At 39.2% G+C, this 23,836-nt stretch overlaps 3 protein-coding genes across 3 annotated transcripts in view; all 3 read left to right on the top strand.

Moving 5' to 3' along the window:
• Positions 1 to 23,836, top strand: part of LOC146000431 (ankyrin repeat and SOCS box protein 6) — a 52,085-nt gene that overhangs the window by 10,916 nt on the left and 17,333 nt on the right. Inside the window, exons 2-3 of the mRNA XM_083138050.1 lie at positions 18,328 to 18,542; positions 22,255 to 22,415. Coding sequence (XP_082994176.1) covers positions 18,366 to 18,542; positions 22,255 to 22,415 — 338 coding nt within the window. The 5' untranslated portion in view covers positions 18,328 to 18,365. The remainder of the gene's footprint in view (positions 1 to 18,327; positions 18,543 to 22,254; positions 22,416 to 23,836) is intronic.
• LOC146000563 (uncharacterized) lies at positions 11,318 to 14,446 on the top strand. The gene is made up of 3 exons (XM_083138312.1): positions 11,318 to 12,184; positions 12,608 to 12,839; positions 13,050 to 14,446. Exons 1-3 carry the CDS (start codon positions 11,318 to 11,320, stop codon positions 14,444 to 14,446), a joined length of 2,496 nt encoding a protein of 831 aa, XP_082994438.1.
• Positions 15,702 to 16,073, top strand: LOC146000562 (uncharacterized). The gene has a single exon (XM_083138311.1). It carries the CDS (start codon positions 15,702 to 15,704, stop codon positions 16,071 to 16,073), a length of 372 nt encoding a protein of 123 aa, XP_082994437.1.

The raw sequence follows: 23,836 nt of genomic DNA, 5'->3' as shown, positions 1-23,836 counted from the left end.
TATTATCTGCTTTCATGTCAGATTTTCCCAACCTGCGAGCTGTAGTGTTTAGGTGACAAGCGACCTGCTCAAATATAATATTGTTGACAATATTGTACGCCCCGTGAAAATTATATATAAATAAGGCATAAGCGTATTATCTGCTTTCATGTCAGATTTTCCCGACCTGTGAGCTGTAGTGTTTAGGTGACAGGCGACCTGCTCAAATATAATACTGTTGACAATATTGTACGCCCCGTGAAAATTATATATAAATAAGGCATAAGCGTATTATCTGCTTTCATGTCAGATTTTGCCAACCTGTGAGCTGTAGTGTTTAGGTGACAAGCGACCTGCTCAAATATAATATTGTTGACAATATTGTACGCCCCGTGAAAATTATATATAAATAAGGCATAAGCGTATTATCTGCTTTCATGTCAGATTTTCCCAACCTGCGAGCTGTAGTGTTTAGGTGACAAGCGACCTGCTCAAATATAATACTGTTGACAATATTGAACGCCCTGTGAAAATTATATATAAATAAGGCATAAGCGTATTATCTACTTTCATGTCAGATTTTGCCAACCTGTGAGCTGTAGTGTTTAGGTGACAAGCGACCTGCTCAAATATAATACTGTTGACAATATTGTTCGTATATTGTATTGTATAGAAGACTAGAAGCATATAATTTGGCGAAAAAAAAAATAGAAAATAGTTAAAAAAAAAGTGAACAATTATATTTTGCATTGCACAGCATTAGGTATTAAATAACATACCCCCAAAAAATCTCTGCATTATGTGTTCTGTAAAAAAATTGCCCTACGTGCCAAATTGCTGTGTCAAGTAAATATTTTCAAAAGCACTGTCGTACTTGTGTGCTGGGAAAGCGAATATGTGCGACCAAACTGTGCTCTAAGTGTGGAAAAAATATTTCTATTGCCAACTTCAAGTTGTTGTTTTTTTGACACGTATATATATTATTATTTTTTTAACAGAGGAAGAAAGTCCGTGCTTCGGAAAACGCGATGATGTGCGTAATGATATTTTTCTTCTCCTGCTCAGACTTGTACCAATCTACTGTGTACTGTCTTCTTCCCTGCATCGCCTCGTTTAGTTCGTCCGACCTCTTGTTCAATTTTTCCCCAGCAGCCGAAAGCAGAATGTTGAGATTATCGCACCTCAGGCCGCTGATCTCCCGAAGATGGTCCTTGAGAACCATTTCACAAGGGATGCGAAATTCCGGCGTTGTTCTTGCTATGATTACAAGTTTCCCTACATCCTCACAATCTCCGTTTACTGCGTGTTTAAATATTTTACATAGTAGCTCGGGCGGCAAATCAGTTATACGAGACATGTTGTTATTATTATTATTTTTCACTCTATGTTATTTATATACCCCACCCCAATTTTTTGTTTCGTGTGAATGACGATGGTGGTAGAGTGCCACACACGTAAATTTGCCGTTGCGTAGAAACGAATTTTCGTTTCGTCTCCCTCTCTCTTAGCATCATGTGTTCTACCCTGCTCGATAACCTTTGCTATTGTTGCCATATTGTCATTCCATTCCTGGACACACTCGCGCAAACATTATTGAAAACAATTGAATAGCGCTCCAGCTCGCGGTTCCCACCGTTCGGTAGGGACGCTATTGTGGCAATATAGCACGGCGTAGTGCTTGCTTTTTTTATGCAGTGCATGTTCATTGGCTAGCTAGTAACTAGTGTTGCCAACTGTAATAATGAAGCACTATTTCTGTCATGGAAGGGGAAAAGGCAGGTAAAGTGGCGGTGAGTTTTGTTGGATTGGAAGCACCATATTTTTATTTTATACTAAGTATTTGACCGGTTTGACGTTGTGTGCGTGTATTGCGTGTGTGTATGTAAAAGTGTGTGTTTGCTAATGAACGTTAAATTCCATAATGCCTCCAGTTCTGTCGAAGTTGAAATCAAAAACCTTGCATAGCCAAGCTCGGGAAATTCTAAGCAACGTGCACGAGTTCATGATGGAGGAAGCCAGTCATGGTGTTAGCATCCCAATAAAGCATTTTGGCAAGAGAGCAGCGAACAGCAGCAACAAATTGTTCATATTTCATAATTTTGGAATTATTCAAAATAAATAAATTATGTAGCTCCAACATCATTTCAACTCTGGCTCCGGCACGTGTTCTTGTAGAAATTGCATAGAGGAGGCTGTCATTTTTGCTGCTTAATGCGATACATATTGTTTTCTGTGTTAAAATTGCCATGCTTTGATGGGTGATAAGCCTATTGAAAACTGTGATCGAGCGAGATATTCTTTTGCGCTGAATAGTATTGAAATAGTATAAGAAGTCTCATTATTTATTTTATATTTTGATGTTTTAGTTAGGAATATATTGATTTTCAATTTTCCGTTGCTGCGTAATGACCGGGGGGGGGGTCGAAATAGAGCGGCATCTGCCGCCACCTCCCAGGGAGGCAAAATGACTAGCGCCGGCCCTGGTTCATAACAAAAGAAAAAGCCGCGCAGCTTATTGTCTAGTGGCAGTATATGTACTTGTTATTGTTGTGGAAGCCGGCATTTTTTGTAAATGTACAACAAAGGCAACCGACTGTCGCCGATCTCAGAGAGGAAATAATAATACTGCTTCAGGAGGAGTGTTATGGTGCAATTGTAGCGGTTTAACACGTTGGCATGTTATTATCTGCCGTTGCAGTTCCATACCAGTGTATACGGGTTTTGGAAGTGAAAAGTTAGAACGCCACCAGTGCATTAATGCAATGAAAAATAATATATATATTTTTTTATTTATTTTTACTTATGTGTTAGTTCATATTTTGCGAATTTTTAGTCCATATGTATGTAGCTACATACAAAGTCACTTGTTAGTACATATTAATCCTAGTCCTGGTATAATGCATGACGTTTAAAACTCAACGTTAGATAGACCTGAATTCTCTAATTTTATTGTTGTATGTAACAGCTGTGCATCGGCGCACTGCAGCGATTTTTCTATCTGCTCCATTAGCAACACTGCTTTTTTAGTTGTTTCGCGCATTGCATGGCAGAATTATCTGCGCTGGACTCTACCCAGTGCGGCGACCCGTTCACCCAGCGATGCGTCTCTGCTCACGAACCTTTCGAAAGCTGCGTGCTCTAACTTTCTGTCTGCTTTGTGATGTGCATCCAGATCTGTCTGTGTGGTGTTGTAAGCAATGTTGTGATTTTTGCATGCGGCGTCCAACAAATTCACACCCTTGTCCCCTCTCTCCAATTTTTTCTTGAGTTTGGTACCCGGTCTGCAGTACTGATGGCCAGGTAAATGCATCTCAAAAGGTAACTTGTTACCTTTTGACAACAGGCACCTGTACGTGTTCTCGAAAAGTTTGGAGCAATCCAAATACCAGTAACTGATGAAACTGTACGATGGTCTGGACATTGCAACGTTCGCCTCGGAAATAAAACCACTCGACGATTGTCGTGAAAATTTAGTCGTTGTGTTCGACGACGCCATCTTGGAAAATCAAAATGAAATTCACAACTTTTTCACGCAAGGTCGTCACAAAAAAAATGGATTGCTTCTACCTAGCTCAAACGTTTTTCCAAAATTCCAAAACAGTTAGTACGCGACAACGCTAATTTCATATGTTTGTTTCGTCAAGATCACACCAACCTCAAGCACGCGTACGATGACTACGTAGGCGGAGACATGAACTACAATCAATTTTCGGAATGCTGCTGCTCTACTTGCTGGAACGGTGACGATTTCGGATTCGCGACGATCGACATGACGAGGAAACCCAACGACGGAAAATACAGAAACAAAATCAACGACTTTCTAAACGTTGCAACGTTGTGAGAAACGACGTTTATTTATATACGTATATAAGAAATATACGTATATAAATAAACGTCGTTTCTCACAACGTTGCAACGTTTAGAAAGTCGTTGATTTTGTTTCTGTATTTTCCGTCGTTGGGTTTCCTCGTCATGTCGATCGTCGCGAATCCGAAATCGTCACCGTTCCAGCAAGTAGAGCAGCAGCGTTCCGAAAATTGATTGTAGTTCATGTCTCCGCCTACGTAGTCATCGTACGCGTGCTTGAGGTTGGTGTGATCTTGACGAAACAAACATATGAAATTAGCGTTGTCGCGTACTAACTGTTTTGGAATTTTGGAAAAACGTTTGAGCTAGGTAGAAGCAATCCATTTTTTTTGTGACGACCTTGCGTGAAAAAGTTGCGAATTTCATTTTGATTTTCCAAGATGGCGTCGTCGAACACAACGACTAAATTTTCACGACAATCGTCGAGTGGTTTTATTTCCGAGGCGAACGTTGCAATGTCCAGACCATCGTACAGTTTCATCAGTTACTGGTATTTGGATTGCTCCAAACTTTTCGAGAACACGTACAGGTGCCTGTTGTCAAAAGGTAACAAGTTACCTTTTGAGATGCATTTACCTGGCTACCAGTACTGCAGACCGGGTACCAAACTCAAGAAAAAATTGGAGAGAGGGGACAAGGGTGTGAATTTGTTGGACGCCGCATGCAAAAATCACAACATTGCTTACAACACCACACAGACAGATCTGGATGCACATCACAAAGCAGACAGAAAGTTAGAGCACGCAGCTTTCGAAAGGTTCGTGAGCAGAGACGCATCGCTGGGTGAACGGGTCGCCGCACTGGGTAGAGTCCAGCGCAGATAATTCTGCCATGCAATGCGCGAAACAACTAAAAAAGCAGTGTTGCTAATGGAGCAGATAGAAAAATCGCTGCAGTGCGCCGATGCACAGCTGTTACATACAACAATAAAATTAGAGAATTCAGGTCTATCTAACGTTGAGTTTTAAACGTCATGCATTATACCAGGACTAGGATTAATATGTACTAACAAGTGACTTTGTATGTAGCTACATACATATGGACTAAAAATTCGCAAAATATGAACTAACACATAAGTAAAAATAAATAAAAAAATATATATATTATTTTTCATTGCATTAATGCACTGGTGGCGTTCTAACTTTTCACTTCCAAAACCCGTATACACTGGTATGGAACTGCAACGGCAGATAATAACATGCCAACGTGTTAAACCGCTACAATTGCACCATAACACTCCTCCTGAAGCAGTATTATTATTTCCTCTCTGAGATCGGCGACAGTCGGTTGCCTTTGTTGTACATTTACAAAAAATGCCGGCTTCCACAACAATAACAAGTACATATACTGCCACTAGACAATAAGCTGCGCGGCTTTTTCTTTTGTTATGAACCAGGGCCGGCGCTAGTCATTTTGCCTCCCTGGGAGGTGGCGGCAGATGCCGCTCTATTTCGACCCCCCCCCGGTCATTACGCAGCAACGGAAAATTGAAAATCAATATATTCCTAACTAAAACATCAAAATATAAAATAAATAATGAGACTTCTTATACTATTTCAATACTATTCAGCGCAAAAGAATATCTCGCTCGATCACAGTTTTCAATAGGCTTATCACCCATCAAAGCATGGCAATTTTAACACAGAAAACAATATGTATCGCATTAAGCAGCAAAAATGACAGCCTCCTCTATGCAATTTCTACAAGAACACGTGCCGGAGCCAGAGTTGAAATGATGTTGGAGCTACATAATTTATTTATTTTGAATAATTCCAAAATTATGAAATATGAACAATTTGTTGCTGCTGTTCGCTGCTCTCTTGCCAAAATGCTTTATTGGGATGCTAACACCATGACTGGCTTCCTCCATCATGAACTCGTGCACGTTGCTTAGAATTTCCCGAGCTTGGCTATGCAAGGTTTTTGATTTCAACTTCGACAGAACTGGAGGCATTATGGAATTTAACGTTCATTAGCAAACACACACTTTTACATACACACACGCAATACACGCACACAACGTCAAACCGGTCAAATACTTAGTATAAAATAAAAATATGGTGCTTCCAATCCAACAAAACTCACCGCCACTTTACCTGCCTTTTCCCCTTCCATGACAGAAATAGTGCTTCATTATTACAGTTGGCAACACTAGTTACTAGCTAGCCAATGAACATGCACTGCATAAAAAAAGCAAGCACTACGCCGTGCTATATTGCCACAATAGCGTCCCTACCGAACGGTGGGAACCGCGAGCTGGAGCGCTATTCAATTGTTTTCAATAATGTTTGCGCGAGTGTGTCCAGGAATGGAATGACAATATGGCAACAATAGCAAAGGTTATCGAGCAGGGTAGAACACATGATGCTAAGAGAGAGGGAGACGAAACGAAAATTCGTTTCTACGCAACGGCAAATTTACGTGTGTGGCACTCTACCACCATCGTCATTCACACGAAACAAAAAATTGGGGTGGGGTATATAAATAACATAGAGTGAAAAATAATAATAATAACAACATGTCTCGTATAACTGATTTGCCGCCCGAGCTACTATGTAAAATATTTAAACACGCAGTAAACGGAGATTGTGAGGATGTAGGGAAACTTGTAATCATAGCAAGAACAACGCCGGAATTTCGCATCCCTTGTGAAATGGTTCTCAAGGACCATCTTCGGGAGATCAGCGGCCTGAGGTGCGATAATCTCAACATTCTGCTTTCGGCTGCTGGGGAAAAATTGAACAAGAGGTCGGACGAACTAAACGAGGCGATGCAGGGAAGAAGACAGTACACAGTAGATTGGTACAAGTCTGAGCAGGAGAAGAAAAATATCATTACGCACATCATCGCGTTTTCCGAAGCACGGACTTTCTTCCTCTGTTAAAAAAATAATAATATATATACGTGTCAAAAAAACAACAACTTGAAGTTGGCAATAGAAATATTTTTTCCACACTTAGAGCACAGTTTGGTCGCACATATTCGCTTTCCCAGCACACAAGTACGACAGTGCTTTTGAAAATATTTACTTGACACAGCAATTTGGCACGTAGGGCAATTTTTTTACAGAACACATAATGCAGAGATTTTTTGGGGGTATGTTATTTAATACCTAATGCTGTGCAATGCAAAATATAATTGTTCACTTTTTTTTTAACTATTTTCTATTTTTTTTTTCGCCAAATTATATGCTTCTAGTCTTCTATACAATACAATATACGAACAATATTGTCAACAGTATTATATTTGAGCAGGTCGCTTGTCACCTAAACACTACAGCTCACAGGTTGGCAAAATCTGACATGAAAGTAGATAATACGCTTATGCCTTATTTATATATAATTTTCACGGGGCGTTCAATATTGTCAACAGTATTATATTTGAGCAGGTCGCTTGTCACCTAAACACTACAGCTCGCAGGTTGGGAAAATCTGACATGAAAGCAGATAATACGCTTATGCCTTATTTATATATAATTTTCACGGGGCGTACAATATTGTCAACAATATTATATTTGAGCAGGTCGCTTGTCACCTAAACACTACAGCTCACAGGTTGGCAAAATCTGACATGAAAGCAGATAATACGCTTATGCCTTATTTATATATAATTTTCACGGGGCGTACAATATTGTCAACAGTATTATATTTGAGCAGGTCGCCTGTCACCTAAACACTACAGCTCACAGGTCGGGAAAATCTGACATGAAAGCAGATAATACGCTTATGCCTTATTTATATATAATTTTCACGGGGCGTACAATATTGTCAACAATATTATATTTGAGCAGGTCGCTTGTCACCTAAACACTACAGCTCGCAGGTTGGGAAAATCTGACATGAAAGCAGATAATACGCTTATGCCTTATTTCTATATAATTTTCACGGGGCGTACAATATTGTGAACAGTATTATATTTGAGTGGGTCGCTTGTCACCTAAACACTACAGCTCACAGGTCGGGAAAATCTGACATGAAAGCAGATAATACGCTTATGCCTTATTTATATATAATTTTCACGGGGCGTACAATATTGTTAAGAGCGTTAGTTTTTGTAGAGCTCTCTTTTTCCATCTTTCCTCTATACAGTGAAGCTGTAGAAGACACAATTAGCTAACCTAGCATACAACATACCTTCCTAATTAATATGGATATTGTCACACATTCCTCTTATTTTATACTGTTGTAAATAGAAATGATTATGTACGGTAAATGTTTTGTACATTATAGGAAAAAAATGCAAAATATCCCCCAATTTTAATTCGAATTTTATCGAATTTTTACATATTTCCACGCCACCACATATTGTCCTATTTGCTTCTTTTACTTGCCTTGCTTAATTAACTCTCGCTAATTAGCATTTTTTTGGAAGAAGTCAACTAGAACAACATATGGCGGTATGAGAAATATGTAAATTAAAGAACATTTTAGCAATATATGGGCCCTAGCAATTAGCTTTCTCGACTAAGAGTACTCTTTCAAACGTCTTTTGCTGATCGTATTACTAAACGAGGACGTTTAAAATTTTTGGGTGTTGAAAAAGTTTGACCCTACTTTTTTATTTCTATTGTTTGCTAATAGATGGCGCTAATAGTACCCCCTCCCCTCCCTCTCCCCTCTTCTCCTCTGCTGTATGACAAATAGCACAAACATAAAAATCAAGATTTTGGAGAGCAAAACATAAAATTTGCATGCATCTGATATCGAACCGGGAACTTTTATCTTTCGGGGAGTCAACATTATTTTTTTACTCAGTCGTCATATAACATGAACACACGCAAAAATTCACATGTGCTTTTATTATTTTGTGTTCGGTAAGTACAAGTATATTCTTACATAAATTATTGTTTAATTTAATAAATTGTAAACTCGGAGCCTGCTATACTAACACTCCTTCTGTCTATTGAAAGCGAATGTTGCGTGCATGCGGAAATAACACAGAAAAAAAAAAGCGGATGGAAGCAATTTAAAATCAGTGGAGCAAGGTCAGTATTACGAGAGCGTAAAAACACGTGCTTCCATTCAACTTCGAAAAATAAGAATGAATATGTGCATACAGAACACATATGCTTTCTTTTCACAGTTGTAAAATCATATAAATTGTGCATGAAGTAAGTTGCGGGAAGGCTCTCTCTTTTATGTCTGTGTATATGTTGTACAATTAGGTACAAGTATTGTACAATTAGGTACAAATTGTTGTACAATTATTTTCCCCAGTTGTCCAGTTGGAGTTGGGGGGGCATAACACTGGTATTATTTGTAATCACAGTGCTTACTCATGTATTTTGTTTAATATTTTATTTCAAATTCACTGTCAGAAACTAGTGTTGTTAGTTTCTGCATGTAGGTTTATTTACTCTGTTGGTTGTCACTGTCAAGTTTTTAGTATTCGTACAGCATAAAAAGCTATAACCCCCCTCTCAAAATATATACATTGTATACGCCAAGATGCCCAATAGCCTGGCAACACATCATGAAAAAACATGCCAAGAAGACCCAGTGGGTTTATAAGTCAGTGCTGCCAATTCCTATTTGTAGGTTAGCTTAGCCAGTGAAAGATCATATAGTAGAATTTTTGTAGAGTGGGTGTTTGCGAGTTCCACGACGCGCTGCCTGCCGATACTCTATGCAGCGTCATCCTGATTGCAGAGAAGTCCTTCGTCCACGACGTGAAGAACGAGAGGGTGACGGAACAGTTTTAAAATTCATAAAAAATTGCCACATACTAAAAATCAACATCCAACACATTTTAGGTTATATAAAATTTGTGAAAACCTTATAATACTGAAATATTAAAACAAACAGAGTCCCTTGTAGGTTAGTTCGGTGCGTAAATAAAAAAATGATAGGTTAAGTTATATCACTTAGGATCGTAAAAAAAATTAAAAAATCGTAAAAAAAAAGATAGGTTAAGTTGTATCACGTAAGATCGTGATATACCTACCAAGTATAAATGGAAAAAATGAGTGCAGTGAAAATTTGTACTAAAACATCGCTAAACGCTATAACATCGACAAAAAATTGTCAAAATATGTCAAAAACTTATATTCGATTGATAAAAAAAAATACCTACAAAATATGATCCTCAAATGATGACGTTCAAACAGTGCATAAATAAAAAAAATGATAGGTTAAGTTATATCACTTAGGATCGTAAAAAAAATTAAATAATCGTAAAAAAAGGATAGGTTAAGTTGTATCACGTAAGATCATAATATACCTACCAAGTATGAGTGGAAAAAAAATGAGTATAGTGAAAATTTGTACTAAAACATCGCTAAACGCTAAAACATCGACAAAAAATTGTCAAAGTATGTCAAAAAGTGATATTCAATTGATAAAAAAAGAGGATACCTACAAAGTACTGCGTTGAAACAACCAATATACACTACTAAAAATATATGTTTTACCGGCCGAATAAATTGAATGAAGGGAGAAAACACTTCCACGACCTTTCAAAAGTCTACAGAAACTCAGTTCCGTAACTACTTTCTCCTGTAGAATTGAAGAAATGTGTTTTGCCTATATCAAACTGTTACCTTTTGTTTTATCTAATGTCACTTTCAGTATCAAACTTCTGTCTTTAGGAAAGTATATTATAAATACATGTCACAACTCACAATATATGGCAATTTGAGAAAACTTTCATACATTGCACATAAGCCGCTGAAATATTTCTTAAACATGTACCATCTCCTTTTAATACCTGTGACTTTTAGACTACCAATATATAAAAATTGTTTTAGTTACAACGATTTTCAAATATCCAACTCCTCCCCCTCCTTTTTTTAAAATTTGAATGTAGGACATCTGAGGGTATGAACGGGATATAAACTCCATTATCTCCTTTAAGGTATGCCACTTGTTGGCCCCCACAATGTACTTGGATCCAACATGGCGGCCAAGACATTTTTCTTAATATTTGCCAAGTAGGTGTTGGCAACACTTGTCTTCGAGTGTGCAGCAAGTATGGCTGCAGGACGTCGTTTTGTGTCTAGTTTTATCTCTTGTCATCTGTGTGACAGAGAATGTGTAATCTATGTAAACTTATGTGTCTGTCAGTAAACATGTAGTTTACATATGGTGAGTGTCCTTTGCAAATTCACCTACCCAACCACCGAAAGTTTTTGGATACAAATTGGAACGGGGCCTTCTCCCCGACATGGTCCTCCATAGCCGGATTTGTGACATTCTGTGAAAGGGATTCTAGTGACTTTGTGTTTTTCTACATTCATATTTGTGAACTGTGACTGTGAGTGTGCATTTGTGTGACAAAGACAGTCTCTACACAGAACTTCTTATCACACTTTTCGTATTTTCCGTTCGTTAGTTCCTCGCCCGCGAGACGCAAACAAAGAATCTGACATCATCAAGGCGTGGTGCTGGCCTAAACAAGCATCTTTCGTTACCAGTGTGTAGTGCAATCCGGTTTGCCAATTTTCAGTCGGTTCGCGGTTCGTGAACACGTCAAAATGGAGCGAAGTCTCGCAGCAAAGACAGTGCTAAAACGTGAGATTACGCATCTTGAGAATCGTGTCAATTCTGGGACTTTAGATAATGCCACAATGTCTTTGTGTGGTGATAAAGCGACGCAACTATCAAGTGACTGCAAGCAACTATTAATTGATCTTGCTGCAAGGGACGCTAGTGAGTTCGAAAGGTATGAAGGTGAATTAGGTGTGGAAGAAGACAGACTTGATCAAATTGTCTACAAGCTTCAGTCAGTACAAATAACGGCATCAGGAAGTCTTACATCAGTGACGTCATCATCACGTGACAGCCCACCCCAGCAACATGTAGGTGAAGTTAAACTACCGAGATTGGAAATTCCTTCCTTCAGCGGATCGCTGGAGGACTGGCTAAGTTTTCATGATTTGTTTAGTGCAAGTGTCGACAAAAACGCGAACTTAAGTGGTGCACAAAAACTTCAGTATTTGAAGGCTTCTCTCAAGGGCGAGGCTGCCTTGCTTATACAATCGTTAGCAGTGATAGATGAAAACTATCAACATGCGTGGGAGTTGCTCAACAACCGCTATTCTAACAAGAGGGAATTAGTTAGCAACACTGTCCAGCAACTGGTGAATCAGCTGCAAGTGAACGAGAACTCGCACACAAGTTTACGTCGTCTTATCGACACTACAAATGAGTGCATTGGTGTTTTAAAGGTACTCGGTGTACCTGTTGAATCTTGGGACGCGATTCTTGTTTATCATACAACAAGAAAGCTTGATTCTGAGTCAAGAAAACAATGGGAACTCTCTCTCTCGTCGCAAGAAGTGCCTAGTTTTTCCGAGTTGACCCAGTTCCTAGATCAGCGTGCGCGTGCATTGTCGTCAATGGCAAGTCAAAACAACAATCGGCGGAAGGCGGTGAGTCATAATAAGCCTTCAACCTCTTCCTTTGTAACATCAGCTGTTTCCTTCTGCCCGAAATGCCGCACCAAGCAACACAAACTACACAAGTGCGAAGAGTTTCTTCAGATGTCCGTGCAACAAAGGCACAGTTTCGTGAAAGAGAAGGCACTTTGCTTTAATTGTTTTGAACAACCCAAATTAAGAGTATGTACATCAAACGGGTGTCGCGTCTGTGGAAAATATCACCATACTTTAATTCATTTTGACAAGGCTAACAAGAATGGGTAGTCGACCAGTTCCTCTCCCCCACAAGTGTCGTCTCATGTTGCAGGAAACAAGTTAGTTAAAACCTCTGGTGTACCACAAGTATTGTTGTTTACTGCTATTGTTAATGTTAAAAACAAACAGGGTTACTTTCAGCCTTGTCGTGTGCTCCTAGACTCTGCATCGGAAGTGTCCTTCGTGTCTGAGACGTGTTTACAAAGGTTGCAGTTACCTAAGCAACGTACTAACATAAATATTTCTGGCATAACTGAAAAGGGTGTTTACACAGCCAATGCTATAGCCAATGTTCAGTTTCTGTCAAAGTGCAAGACACAACTGTACAGTGTAAGGGCTGTGGTAGTGAAGAAAATTACAGGTAATTTACCAAGGGTGCAAGCACCAGGGGTGTGCACTTGGTCACACATACAGGGCTTACCCTTGGCTGATCCTACATTTAACGTGAGTGCTCCTGTGGATATTTTACTAGGCTGTGACATTTTTCCTTTATTGTTGGGAAGTGAACGCTGAGTGGGACCTCCTGGTACTCCATCAGCATTAGAAACAGTCTTTGGTTGGGTGTTATCAGGGCAAGTTGATGGTAGTGTTGGTAATGCAAATACCAACTCAGTCTCATCTTTCCATGTGTCATGTGATTTGAATACTAACGTACGTAATTTTTGGGAACTTGAAGCATTGCCAACCCTTAATCATTTAACGTCAGAAGAGAAAAGGTGTGAAGCACATTTCATAGCTACTCACCAACGAGAGAATGGTCGATATGTAGTTAGCTTACCATTTAAGAACGATGATGTGGTGTTAGGGTTTTCAAGAGAAACAGCAGTTAAGAGACTTAAAAGTCAAGAACGCAGACTTCCTCACTCCCCTGAACTTCATAAACAGTATAATGCTTTCATGACTGAGTATAGAGAACTTGGACATATGGAACTTATCCCCCCTGAAGAAATACATAAGGTGCCTAGGGAAAGCTATTATTTTCCTCATCATCCTATATTTAAAGACAGTACGACTTCACCTATTCGTGTAGTTTTTGATGGCAGTTGTAAAATGTCTTCAGGTGTTTCTCTTAATGATACTTTAATGATTGGCCCTAAGTTACAAAGTGATATCATTAGTGTGATATTACAATTCAGAATACATCAAATAGCCCTAACTTCTGACATCTCAAAAATGTATAGACAAGTGAAAATCAATCGAAAGGATACAGACTTTCAGAGAATTGTGTGGAGAGAGGATCCTAGTGAACCATTTCAAGACTTCAGATTATTGACTGTCACTTATGGTACTGCTTGTGCACCATACTTAGCTACGGTGTGTCTGCAACAATTACGTGAAGATGAAGGTGCAAATATCCCCCTTGCTTCAAATGTGTTACTTAATCATGTGTACATAGACAATTTCTTAAGTGGGGGTGATTCTACGGAGGGTGCTATAGAACTTTACCATCAACTAACCCAACTCCTGCTTAAAGGTGGTTTTGAACTTCGCAAATGGTCCTCAAATGATCCTAAGGTGTTAGACAGTATTCCAAGCAAATTGCTTGAAAGAAACGTGCCGTTTCAATTTAATGACAGTGACTGTAAGAAAACATTGGGGATTCAGTGGTGTCCTTCCTTGGATCATTTCTCCTTTAATGTAGTGAGTCCAATTGTGCATTCTGTGTTGACCAAGCGACTTCTCCTCTCAGAGATCTCCAAGTTGTTTGATCCTTTGGGCTGGCTATCACCTACCACAGTGAAAGCCAAATTATTGATACAAGAACTGTGGAAATTAGAACTTGACTGGGATGATGAACTTCCAACTAATGTAGTTGATAAGTGGGTTAGTTACTGCAGTGATTTACCAAATTTGCAAACTATTAGAATTGAACGTTGCATCATTCCAAAAGACTGTATCGAGCTTCATTTAGTTGGGTTTTGTGATGCATCTGAAGCAGCCTATGCAGCGGTTGTTTACCTGTGCTGATGAACAAGTCCAGGTAAAACTTGTTGCCTCAAAAACAAGAGTGGCTCCTCTGAAAAGGATAACACTTCCACGACTGGAACTTTGTGCTGCATTATTGTTGGTTTGCCTCATTACTTATGTGCGAAAAGCATTGCCAGTCAACTTCACAACTGTTACCTCCTATTTGGACTCCAAAATAGTTTTAGCTTGGATAGCTTCATGTTCTAGTCATTGGAAAACTTTTGTGGCGAATCGGGTCTCTAAAATACAAGAGGAAGGTGATATAAACTGGTGTCATGTCAGCAGTAAAGACAATCCTGCCGACTGTGCAAGTCGTGGGATTTCCCCTTCCAGCTTAGTGACACATTATTTATGGTGGCAAGGGCCTCCATTTTTACATGAGCTACAATTGCTTGAAAACAAGTGTGACATACAAGAATGTAGTGAAGTGAGTGTAGAACAGAAGCAGTCTGTTGTAAGCCTTGTGTCAACACAAGACAACCCATTATTTGAGAGGTATTCTTCTCTAAATAAATTGCAACGTGTAGTGTCCTGGTGTAAACGGTTCATTTTCAATGCCTGCAACAAAACTAACAAACTGCGTGGTCCATTGAGCACTAAAGAGTTGTAGGACACACTTCTGGTGTTAGTGAAAATTGTGCAACAGAGTGAATTTGCCAGTGAAATTAATGCTCTTAACAATGCTTTACCCATATCTTCAGGGAGTACCTTGCATAGTTTAAATCCATTTTTTGATGAACTAGGTGTTCTCAGGGTGGGCAGCAGATTGAAACACAGTAACATTCCATACAGTGCCAAACATCCTATTTTGCTACCCAAAAAGGATAGATTAACAGACTTAATTATTTCATATGAGCACATTGTTCTTTTGCATGCAGGGCCACAACTGGTTCTTGCAATGCTACGCCAGAAATTTTGGATAATTCATGGTCGTGACAGAGTGCGTCAATTAGTGAAGAAATGTGTGACGTGCCATAGATATAATCCCACCACATCAAAACAACTAATGGGAAACTTGCCATCACCAAGAGTAACAGTTAATAGGCCATTCTTTCAATGTGGAGTGGATTACGCTGGACCAGTAATTCTTAAGGAAATGAGTTGGCGTTCTCGTCGAAACTACAAAGGCTACATCGCACTGTTTATTTGCTTTTCCTCTAAGGCTATTCATCTTGAAGTAGTGAGTAGTGCAACCACAGCAGCCTTTTAAGCTGCTCTTAGAAGATTTGTGTCTCGACGAGGAAAGCCACGTGACATGTACAGTGACTGTGGTACATCTTTTGTTGGTGCAAACAAAGAGCTAAAGGACATCTTAAAAACTGTGAACAATTGCAAGCACAATGAAGAAATAGCTAATAATCTGAGCAGTTTGGGAATACAATGGCATTTCAACACACCTCTAAATCCTCATGCAGGAGGATTATGGGAAAGTGGAATAAAATCAGTGAAATTCCATCTTAAAAGAATTGTGGGAAATACGTTGCTCACATTTGAAGAATTGTGCACTGTGTTAGCACAGATTGAAGCGTGTTTAAATTCGAGACCACTCACAGCCATTTCCAGTGACCCAAATGATATGCAAGCTCTTACTCCAGGACACTTTCTGATAGAAGATGCATTGGTGTGAGCTCCAGAAAGAGATCTTACCACATATAAACTTAACAGACTTTCACGGTGGCAACTTACACAAAATTTGATGCAACATTTCTGGAAGCGTTGGTCTCGAGACTATCTCACCCAGCTGCAACAATGTTCGAAGTGGAGAACACAACAGAAAAATCTTCAAGTTGGTGATTTAGTTCTCATCAGAGATGATCAGCTTCCTCCACAACAGTGGAAACTTGGAAGAATATGTGAGGTTCATCCAGGTACTGATGGACTCGTAAGGACTGCTACAGTGAAAACCAGTACCGGCAATTACAAAAGACCAATTGTAAAGCTATGTCTTCTGCCATTTAATAATGATTGTGAAAATTGAAAAATTGAATTTGCATTCAATAATTTCAAATAGTTCTAGTGTACAATATGTGTAAAATTGTTTTTCATATTTTTTGTTTGCAGTGTACCATTTATTTTTTTATTTTTTGAAATTATATATTTGAAGGTGGGCGGTATGTTGGGCCCCACAATGTACTTGGATACAACATGGCAGCCAAGACATTTTTCTTAATATTTGCCAAGTAGGTGTTGGAAACACGTGTCTTCGAGTGCGCAGCAAGTATGGCTGCAGGACGTCGTTTTGTGTCTAGTTTTATCTCTTGTCATCTGTGTGACAGAGAATGTGTAATGTATGTAAACTTATGTGTCTGTCATTAATCATGTAGTTTACATATGGTGAGTGTCCTTTGCAAATTCACCTACCCAACCACCGAAAGGTTTTGGATACAAATCGGAACGGGGCTCGCTCCCCGACACCACTGATTATAATTGTGTAGTATTTTCACATGAGAAAGAGCTTTATACTATTACAAAGATGTGACCCAATACCACTTCATGGGAATAACAAGAAATCAATTTTGAGGAGCAATGTGAGAAACTAAATAAAAATGAGACAAAATATTTTACATTGAAAGTTGGCCTACTCTAGGTTTGTAGTATGGATTAGTGTCTCTCCATGTTTAGTGCAGTTATTGCTCTTAACAATAACCACTACAATACATCAGGTCAGTATTTCATATTTCACATGTTTTGAAATGAAGATAAAAAGAAAGACAACTTCTATTGAAAAAACAAAGTTTAGGAAAAATCTCCCATCATTGCCCATAAGAAACTGCAAACATGATGCCCAAAGTGGAGCCGTATGTTTGTTGTTTTTTGTAATGAATTTGTATATAAAATTGGTGTGTCCACCATAAGCCATTCTGATAGTGAAATATATGGACTTTTTAACAAGTGACAGCATTTCTCTCTATATATTTTTTTATTATTATTATAAACCTATTCATGGTATAGCTCATGAATGTGGAACATCTGCTGATGTGGTTAAGATCTGAATGTAAATCATCATGTACCTACTCTTACTGTCAGAAACTATAGAGTTGTACTATACATCCAGTTGTTAATTTAATAAGCCATGCTTACGCTGAAGCTCACTCCTGACCAATGTGTGTTTGATTGTGGAAGAGAAACCATGTATCTTCTTGTGCCTAGCATGGAGTAAAGTGAATTTGAAAGAGCCATAATTGCTTTGGATAAGCTTGGAAAGCTGAGATTTTCCAGACCCAAAATCCCTGAAGACCAGCAAAAGGTTTGTGTATCAGACAATCCAGATATTCACCCGAGACAGGTGGCGTGAAAGATCGCTCGAGAGGTGGTGGCCCAATGCTGGAATTCCATCTAGAAGCTGAATATTTCACAACGATCGATGTCCAGGGTTATATGTCTAATAAATTTGAAATACATTCTAATATATGACCATATTGCTGCAGATTTTTAAATTCTGCTAGCAACAGTGCAAAACTTTATTATGATTTAATGACATGCATGATGCAGAAGACACAAATATTAAAGAGCACACATTGTGCTCATTATTAAGAAAAATGCAATGGAAATTTCCATAATCAAACTCTAAATTTTAAAAAATATATATATTTTTTTTGTAGAACTGGATTTAAAGATTGTTGCCAGATAGTCTCAAACTAATGGGGGGGGGGTAAATGCAGCCAGAGCATGGTGCTGATCACATTACCACCTCCAAAATGGCCGATTAAGAATGTGTGGGGCCCTACTCCCACGTCCCCTGTCTCTTCATGACAAGGAGAACTTTACTTACTTATTCACTTACATGTTAGTGCTGTAAAGTTTCATTCAGCTATTTTGACCTGAATGCTAATTATGATATTCATTAAGCAACTGCTTTTTTGTACTTTATTTTTGTTTAGGTGACACAAGAAATGTGTCACTAGGAGTTTAGCACAGCATGGGCGGAGCCCTTAGCAACTTCTTCCAGTCAGGGGGAGGACTCCTGTCTGCAGGGAATCACCGGGGAGTGTCTGAACAGACGAGAGCTAGGATACGCACTGTGTTTGATGCTCTTAGAGCTAATCCTCGTGTCACAGTTCAAAGGCTAGAGGGTCTTCTGACGCAGATTCCAAAGGTAAGGGAGGAAAAAAAATCTGTGTCTGTTGTTGTAACCACATTGCAACATTTCCAAGTGCTTTCTTCTGAGTTACACTCAAGGAAATTGAATCTAACCTTTCAACAGACAAAGTGGCAAAAATTAGCATCAACTTGTTTGCATGAGCATTGTACAAAATTCCTTTTTAAATCATGACTTTGTAAACATGTTTTGATAGCGTCACACATGAACAAGTTATGGTATCAGGTTGTTCCAATTGCACAATAATACAAGGGCCAAAGATGATATAGTGCAACATACATAAGTTGTTCTTGTTTTTAATATGTGGTTAAAATGAATGCATATATATTAAGTATGTTAAACCTTATTTTCCATCCCATGTCCTTTTTACTAACTTTGCAAGACCAATTATGCAGGGTATACACAAGAGAATGGTGCAGTTTCAAACGTTAATAAAAAAAATATTTCTCACACGGGTCAAAGTTTCTCATGCTTACTGGGAGGCTGCAGGGAAAATTTCCAAGATGGCGTCGCAGCAGGAGAAGACTTTGTATGTTCTGTTTTGAGGTGTCCAGAACTGTGATTACAGTGCAGCATGAGTTTAGTGCACGGTTTAAAAAAGACTCACCACACCAGATTAACATAACCAGGTGGTACCGACAATTTGTGGAAACTGGATGCTTGTATAAATTCAAACATGGAGTCTTGGCTGGCATCGTGTTTCTGATGACAGCATTGAAAGAGTGTGGGAGGCGTTTAATTGAAGTCCCCCAAGTCAGTGACAAGATGATGCCCTGATAAACTTCTGAAACTACACCATTCTTTTGTGTATGCACTGTATTTGTATGTTTTGCTCTGTGCTTTCTATAATCTAAATTGTTTTTCATTCTTCTGTTAGTTTCTGAAGTATTCATTGGTTGTGTGACAAAGTATGAAACTTACTGATTCCAATGTACTCATTGGTTGTTTTTAAAACCAATTCTAATATGTATTATTTGGCATGCCAGTTAAAAAAAATGTGTGTGTATCTAGAAAATTACAGTTGTTCATTATAGAAACACATAGACTTTTTACTGGTACACAAGCAGCTATCTGTACACAGAATAAAAAGGTAAAGCAAATGTTTAGAATTTGAAAACTTTGACATTATACAGATTGGCATTTATTAGGTTTTTCTAACAGGCTGCACTTTTTAGCACTCGGTGCAGTGGCAGGTGTATCCAGTGTCAGGTTGGTGTAAGGGTTGTGCAAGGATGTGACGTTCAACCAACTAGACGGAAAGTGGTGTTCAAGTTCAGAATATTCAAGAAATGCCTGTCTGCTGCTTTAAACGGTCATTTGATTAGTTAGCATGCACCACGTGACCATACACCAAATACAATACTTGACTCCAAAGAACTAGACGACTCGGTGTTGCACTGTGCAACCAATTAGCCGCTTCGGTGCAAACAGAGTCGAATTGAGTCAAAAAGTGCAGCCAACTAGATGGGGTTAATATACACTGCTCAAAATAATTAGGGGATCAGGCAAAAATAAGTAGGGGATCAGACCAGATATGTTGTCAGCGCCTGTATGAGCTACAATCTGGTGCTAAAACCCCTTAAACAAAAGTTCCAGTGCCTTAAACATGACGTAAACTTTGCACTGGTGATATCAAAGAGTAGAGGGGAGGAGTGTGTGCGTGCTGGAGTTGTATGCTAGTAGTCTCTGGTTAGCGATACAGTTCAGTTGGGGAAGGCAAAGGTTCAGGTGAGAAAGGCAATGCTGCACCAACGTGATTTACCAGAAGCTATGGCTTGGAGAGCCATAGGAAGGATTGAAGCTGGGCAGTCACAACGCCAGGTAGCACACGCCATTGGAGTGTCGCAAAGTGTGATTTCCAGACTATGGAATCGTTTTGAAACAACAGGAATTGTTCGCAGAAGACAAGGACAAGCTCGTCCACGAGCAACAACATCAAGGGAGGACAGTTATCTCTTAATCACAGCCAGTCGGAAAAGGGGGCAGAATGCAATGCTACTGCAACGTGCCTGCCAAACAGCAACGGGATGCAGAGCGTCATCTCAAACTGTGCGTAATCGTCTTCATGAAGGTGGCCTCTATGAACATTGGCCCATGGTGTGTGTTCCATTAACGTTACAACACCGTATAGCCCATAAAAACTGGGTGGAGGAACATCGTGGTTGGGGACATGCCGAATGGAGGTCCGTTCTGTTCTCTGATGAGTCACGATTCAGTGTGGAACCTGATAGTTGACGTGTTCTTGTCTGGAGGGAAAGCGGAAAACGAAACAACCCAGCTTTTGTGCACGAACGCTCCTGATGTGGTGGCGGTGGACTGATGGTGTGGGCAGGAATCAGTATTGGTGGACATTCGGACCTGCACATCATCATCGATGGCAACTTGACAGCTCGAAGGTATAGAGAGGAGATCCTCCAACCTTATGTCGTGTCTTATCCTGGTGCCATTGGTGATTCTTTCCATTTCATGGATGATAATGCTCGTCCACACCGAGCTGGGTTGGTGGACGACATGCTGGACCAGGAGGGTATTGAGCGTCTGCCCTGGCCAGCATGCTCTCCAGACTTAAATTCAATCGAGCACATCTGGGATGCACTAGGCCGACAAGTTGCAGTTCAATCAGCACCTCCCACAACTCGTGCAGAGCTGGAAATTGCCATACTGGCAGAGTGGCCACGTATCTCCCAACAGCTCATTGATTCCATGCCACCCAGGTGTGCAGCAGTATTGGACATTAGGGGAGACCATCACTACATGCTGTAGTGTTTGTGTCTGTTTTTGTGCTTTTTTTGTGCTGTCCTACTGATGCTCTAATTGTCATATTGCATCACATGTCATTAATGTCATTAACATCAGGTATCATGACAGCATATTTTGCTGTAACTAATCTCAGAATGAAATAAAGGATCTGGTATTAGTATGCCTACATGAGTTTTGATATCTGGTCTGATCCCCTACTTATTTTTGCCTGATCCCCTAATTATTTTGAGCAGTGTAAAACAGCATGTGAAACAGGGTTTCCAGCCATCTTATTTTTCTTGGACGTATCCTATATTTTGAACATCACATAATTTGAATTAAGTAAACGTGTTTTTCTTTAGGGAAAGCAAGAAAAATCAAGGAAGTTATTACACTATGTAAATTAAACAGAGTAAAGTATATATATATATATCAGATACTCTGCTATAATTTTCTCATAGATTCTGTAAAAGATTTGTTATTGGTTCTCTACAGTTTCATAGATTTTAACTGTTTAGTTTTTTATTATGGTTTGACCAAAATCAAAGCCAAGAGAGAGAGATTGGTTTGTCAGAAAGCTTGCTTGAAACGCCATGTATTGAGTGACCACAAGGAAAAAAGCCTTGGACGAAAAGTCCCCGCACAGCTTTCCCTTCTTCCATTCAGCTCGGGCCATAAGAAAGCATGCAACACTCTACCCCTCCCCTTGAAGCAGGAGTATGGAACACAGGAGTTGCAGGTCTGCGCAGGTTTCTTTCCTTGTGGTTCCACTATACTAATTTTTGTTATTGATTAGATAAATTTTGAGTTTTGTACTGAACAGTTCAAAATGCATGTTCCATTTCATTTCAAAAATGTTCTTGAACTTACTAATATTTCTTATCGTCTTGCTGCAAATGAACGTTCTACTTTTCCTTATAGTGACCTGGTAGCCCTGTTAGAAGAGTTTGTTGATTGTCTATTCTTTCAGAATGAGAACATTTTGTTGGTGCACAATGAGGAAGGCTACAATCTCCTTCAGAAGTGCGTTGGCATTAACAATGTTGATATGGTACGATGGATTCTGACACGGAATATAGATATCAACAGGGGTGCCTGTTCTCTTCCTCTGCACATTGCATGTCTCAGAGGGTGAGTAAAGCTGGTTCTCATTTATACACATACCGTATTTACTGATGTATAATGCACACTTTTTCCCAAAAATTTTGCCACCAAAAACTGTGGTGTGTATTATGCACAGAATAATTCGGACAGACAAAATTAAAACCGTTCATGTTTTCACTATATTACTACATATCAAATATCAAGGGTGCCCACAGGGAGGGGCAAATGCCCCTCCCCCTGAGATTTCTGGAAAGAGTTCATATAATTTGAATGGTGAAATTGTGTAGATGTTTCATAACAAAAAATGTTTTCTGTGACTTACAGGTTGTACGGTACAGCAACAGTTATTATTATAATTATTATTATTTGAATAAAAGTTACATTTCAGATTTCATTCTATTTTACACTGATTATCTAACTGTAAAAGAAGCACTTTTTGTTAGTATACAGTTATGCAAATTGTATATAGATACACAGAATGTAGCAAATACAAATGTATGTAATTTAAAGAAGAAAAAAACACAAGTAATAGTAGTAACAATAATAACAACAAAATAAGAGTAACAATAAGAGCAGTAATAATAATAATTATAAAAAGTTTCTATGACCCTGCCCCACCTGCGGGTGCCCTTGCTGCATATAACATGCATTATCAACAGGTGCAAATACAAGTTACCAGATTGGATTTCATTAGTAATAATAATATAAAATGAAATGGCCATCTTCCATGATTTTTCACTTTGTAATGGAATGTTTTGAGACACCAAGAAAAGTGGTGCAGATCGTTCTGACAGAATTCAAGCATGCACCTCCCGTCACACGGGATATGTATTAATGGTATTTGTCAAGTGAGAAATAACAGAAAGTAACTTCCTGAGCACTGCAAATCCACTACTACAGAATGAAAGAGGGGAGGTGACATGGGTTGGTGTCTCATTGTATACGCAAGACGATATTCTTTTGTTACATAGCAACAGGTGACTCAGTGAATAGGTATGATGTCAGCTTTACAACCTACATCTAAGAAAGCCATTTCTTGAAACTGAATTGTATTACACATTATTTAGCAGTGGCGGCTGGCCAAGTGCAACAAGTGCAGATGTTTTCACCTAATTTTCAAATTAATATTGATATTTTTCATTTGCTTGTTAAATTAAACTATTTCCCAGCAGAACGCACACGATAATACTCAAATAACACGCCGCTCGGCGCTACGCACGTATTGAGTTCGTCCCAACCCAAGAGCAAACACCGCTAGGTTGCGGAAAACTTAGCCGGTTGTCATGGCAACGGTGACGTCACCTAGCGTTGGCCTTGAACGGGTGTCGCCTTCTAGATGAAGCAGTTCTCTCGTCGGAGAAAACATCGCATCCAGTGCTTGTGGCAAAATCTTCGCGTTCTCGCGAGATCTTGTTCCGCATGTGTGTTTCGCGTTTCCTATCGTGTGT

This window comes from Lepisma saccharinum, chromosome 16, assembly GCF_977018435.1.
Source record: "Lepisma saccharinum chromosome 16, izLepSacc3.1, whole genome shotgun sequence".
In the NCBI taxonomy this organism is placed as follows: Eukaryota; Metazoa; Arthropoda; class Insecta; order Zygentoma; family Lepismatidae; genus Lepisma; species Lepisma saccharinum.
This window is presented reverse-complemented; position numbering and strand designations above follow the sequence as displayed.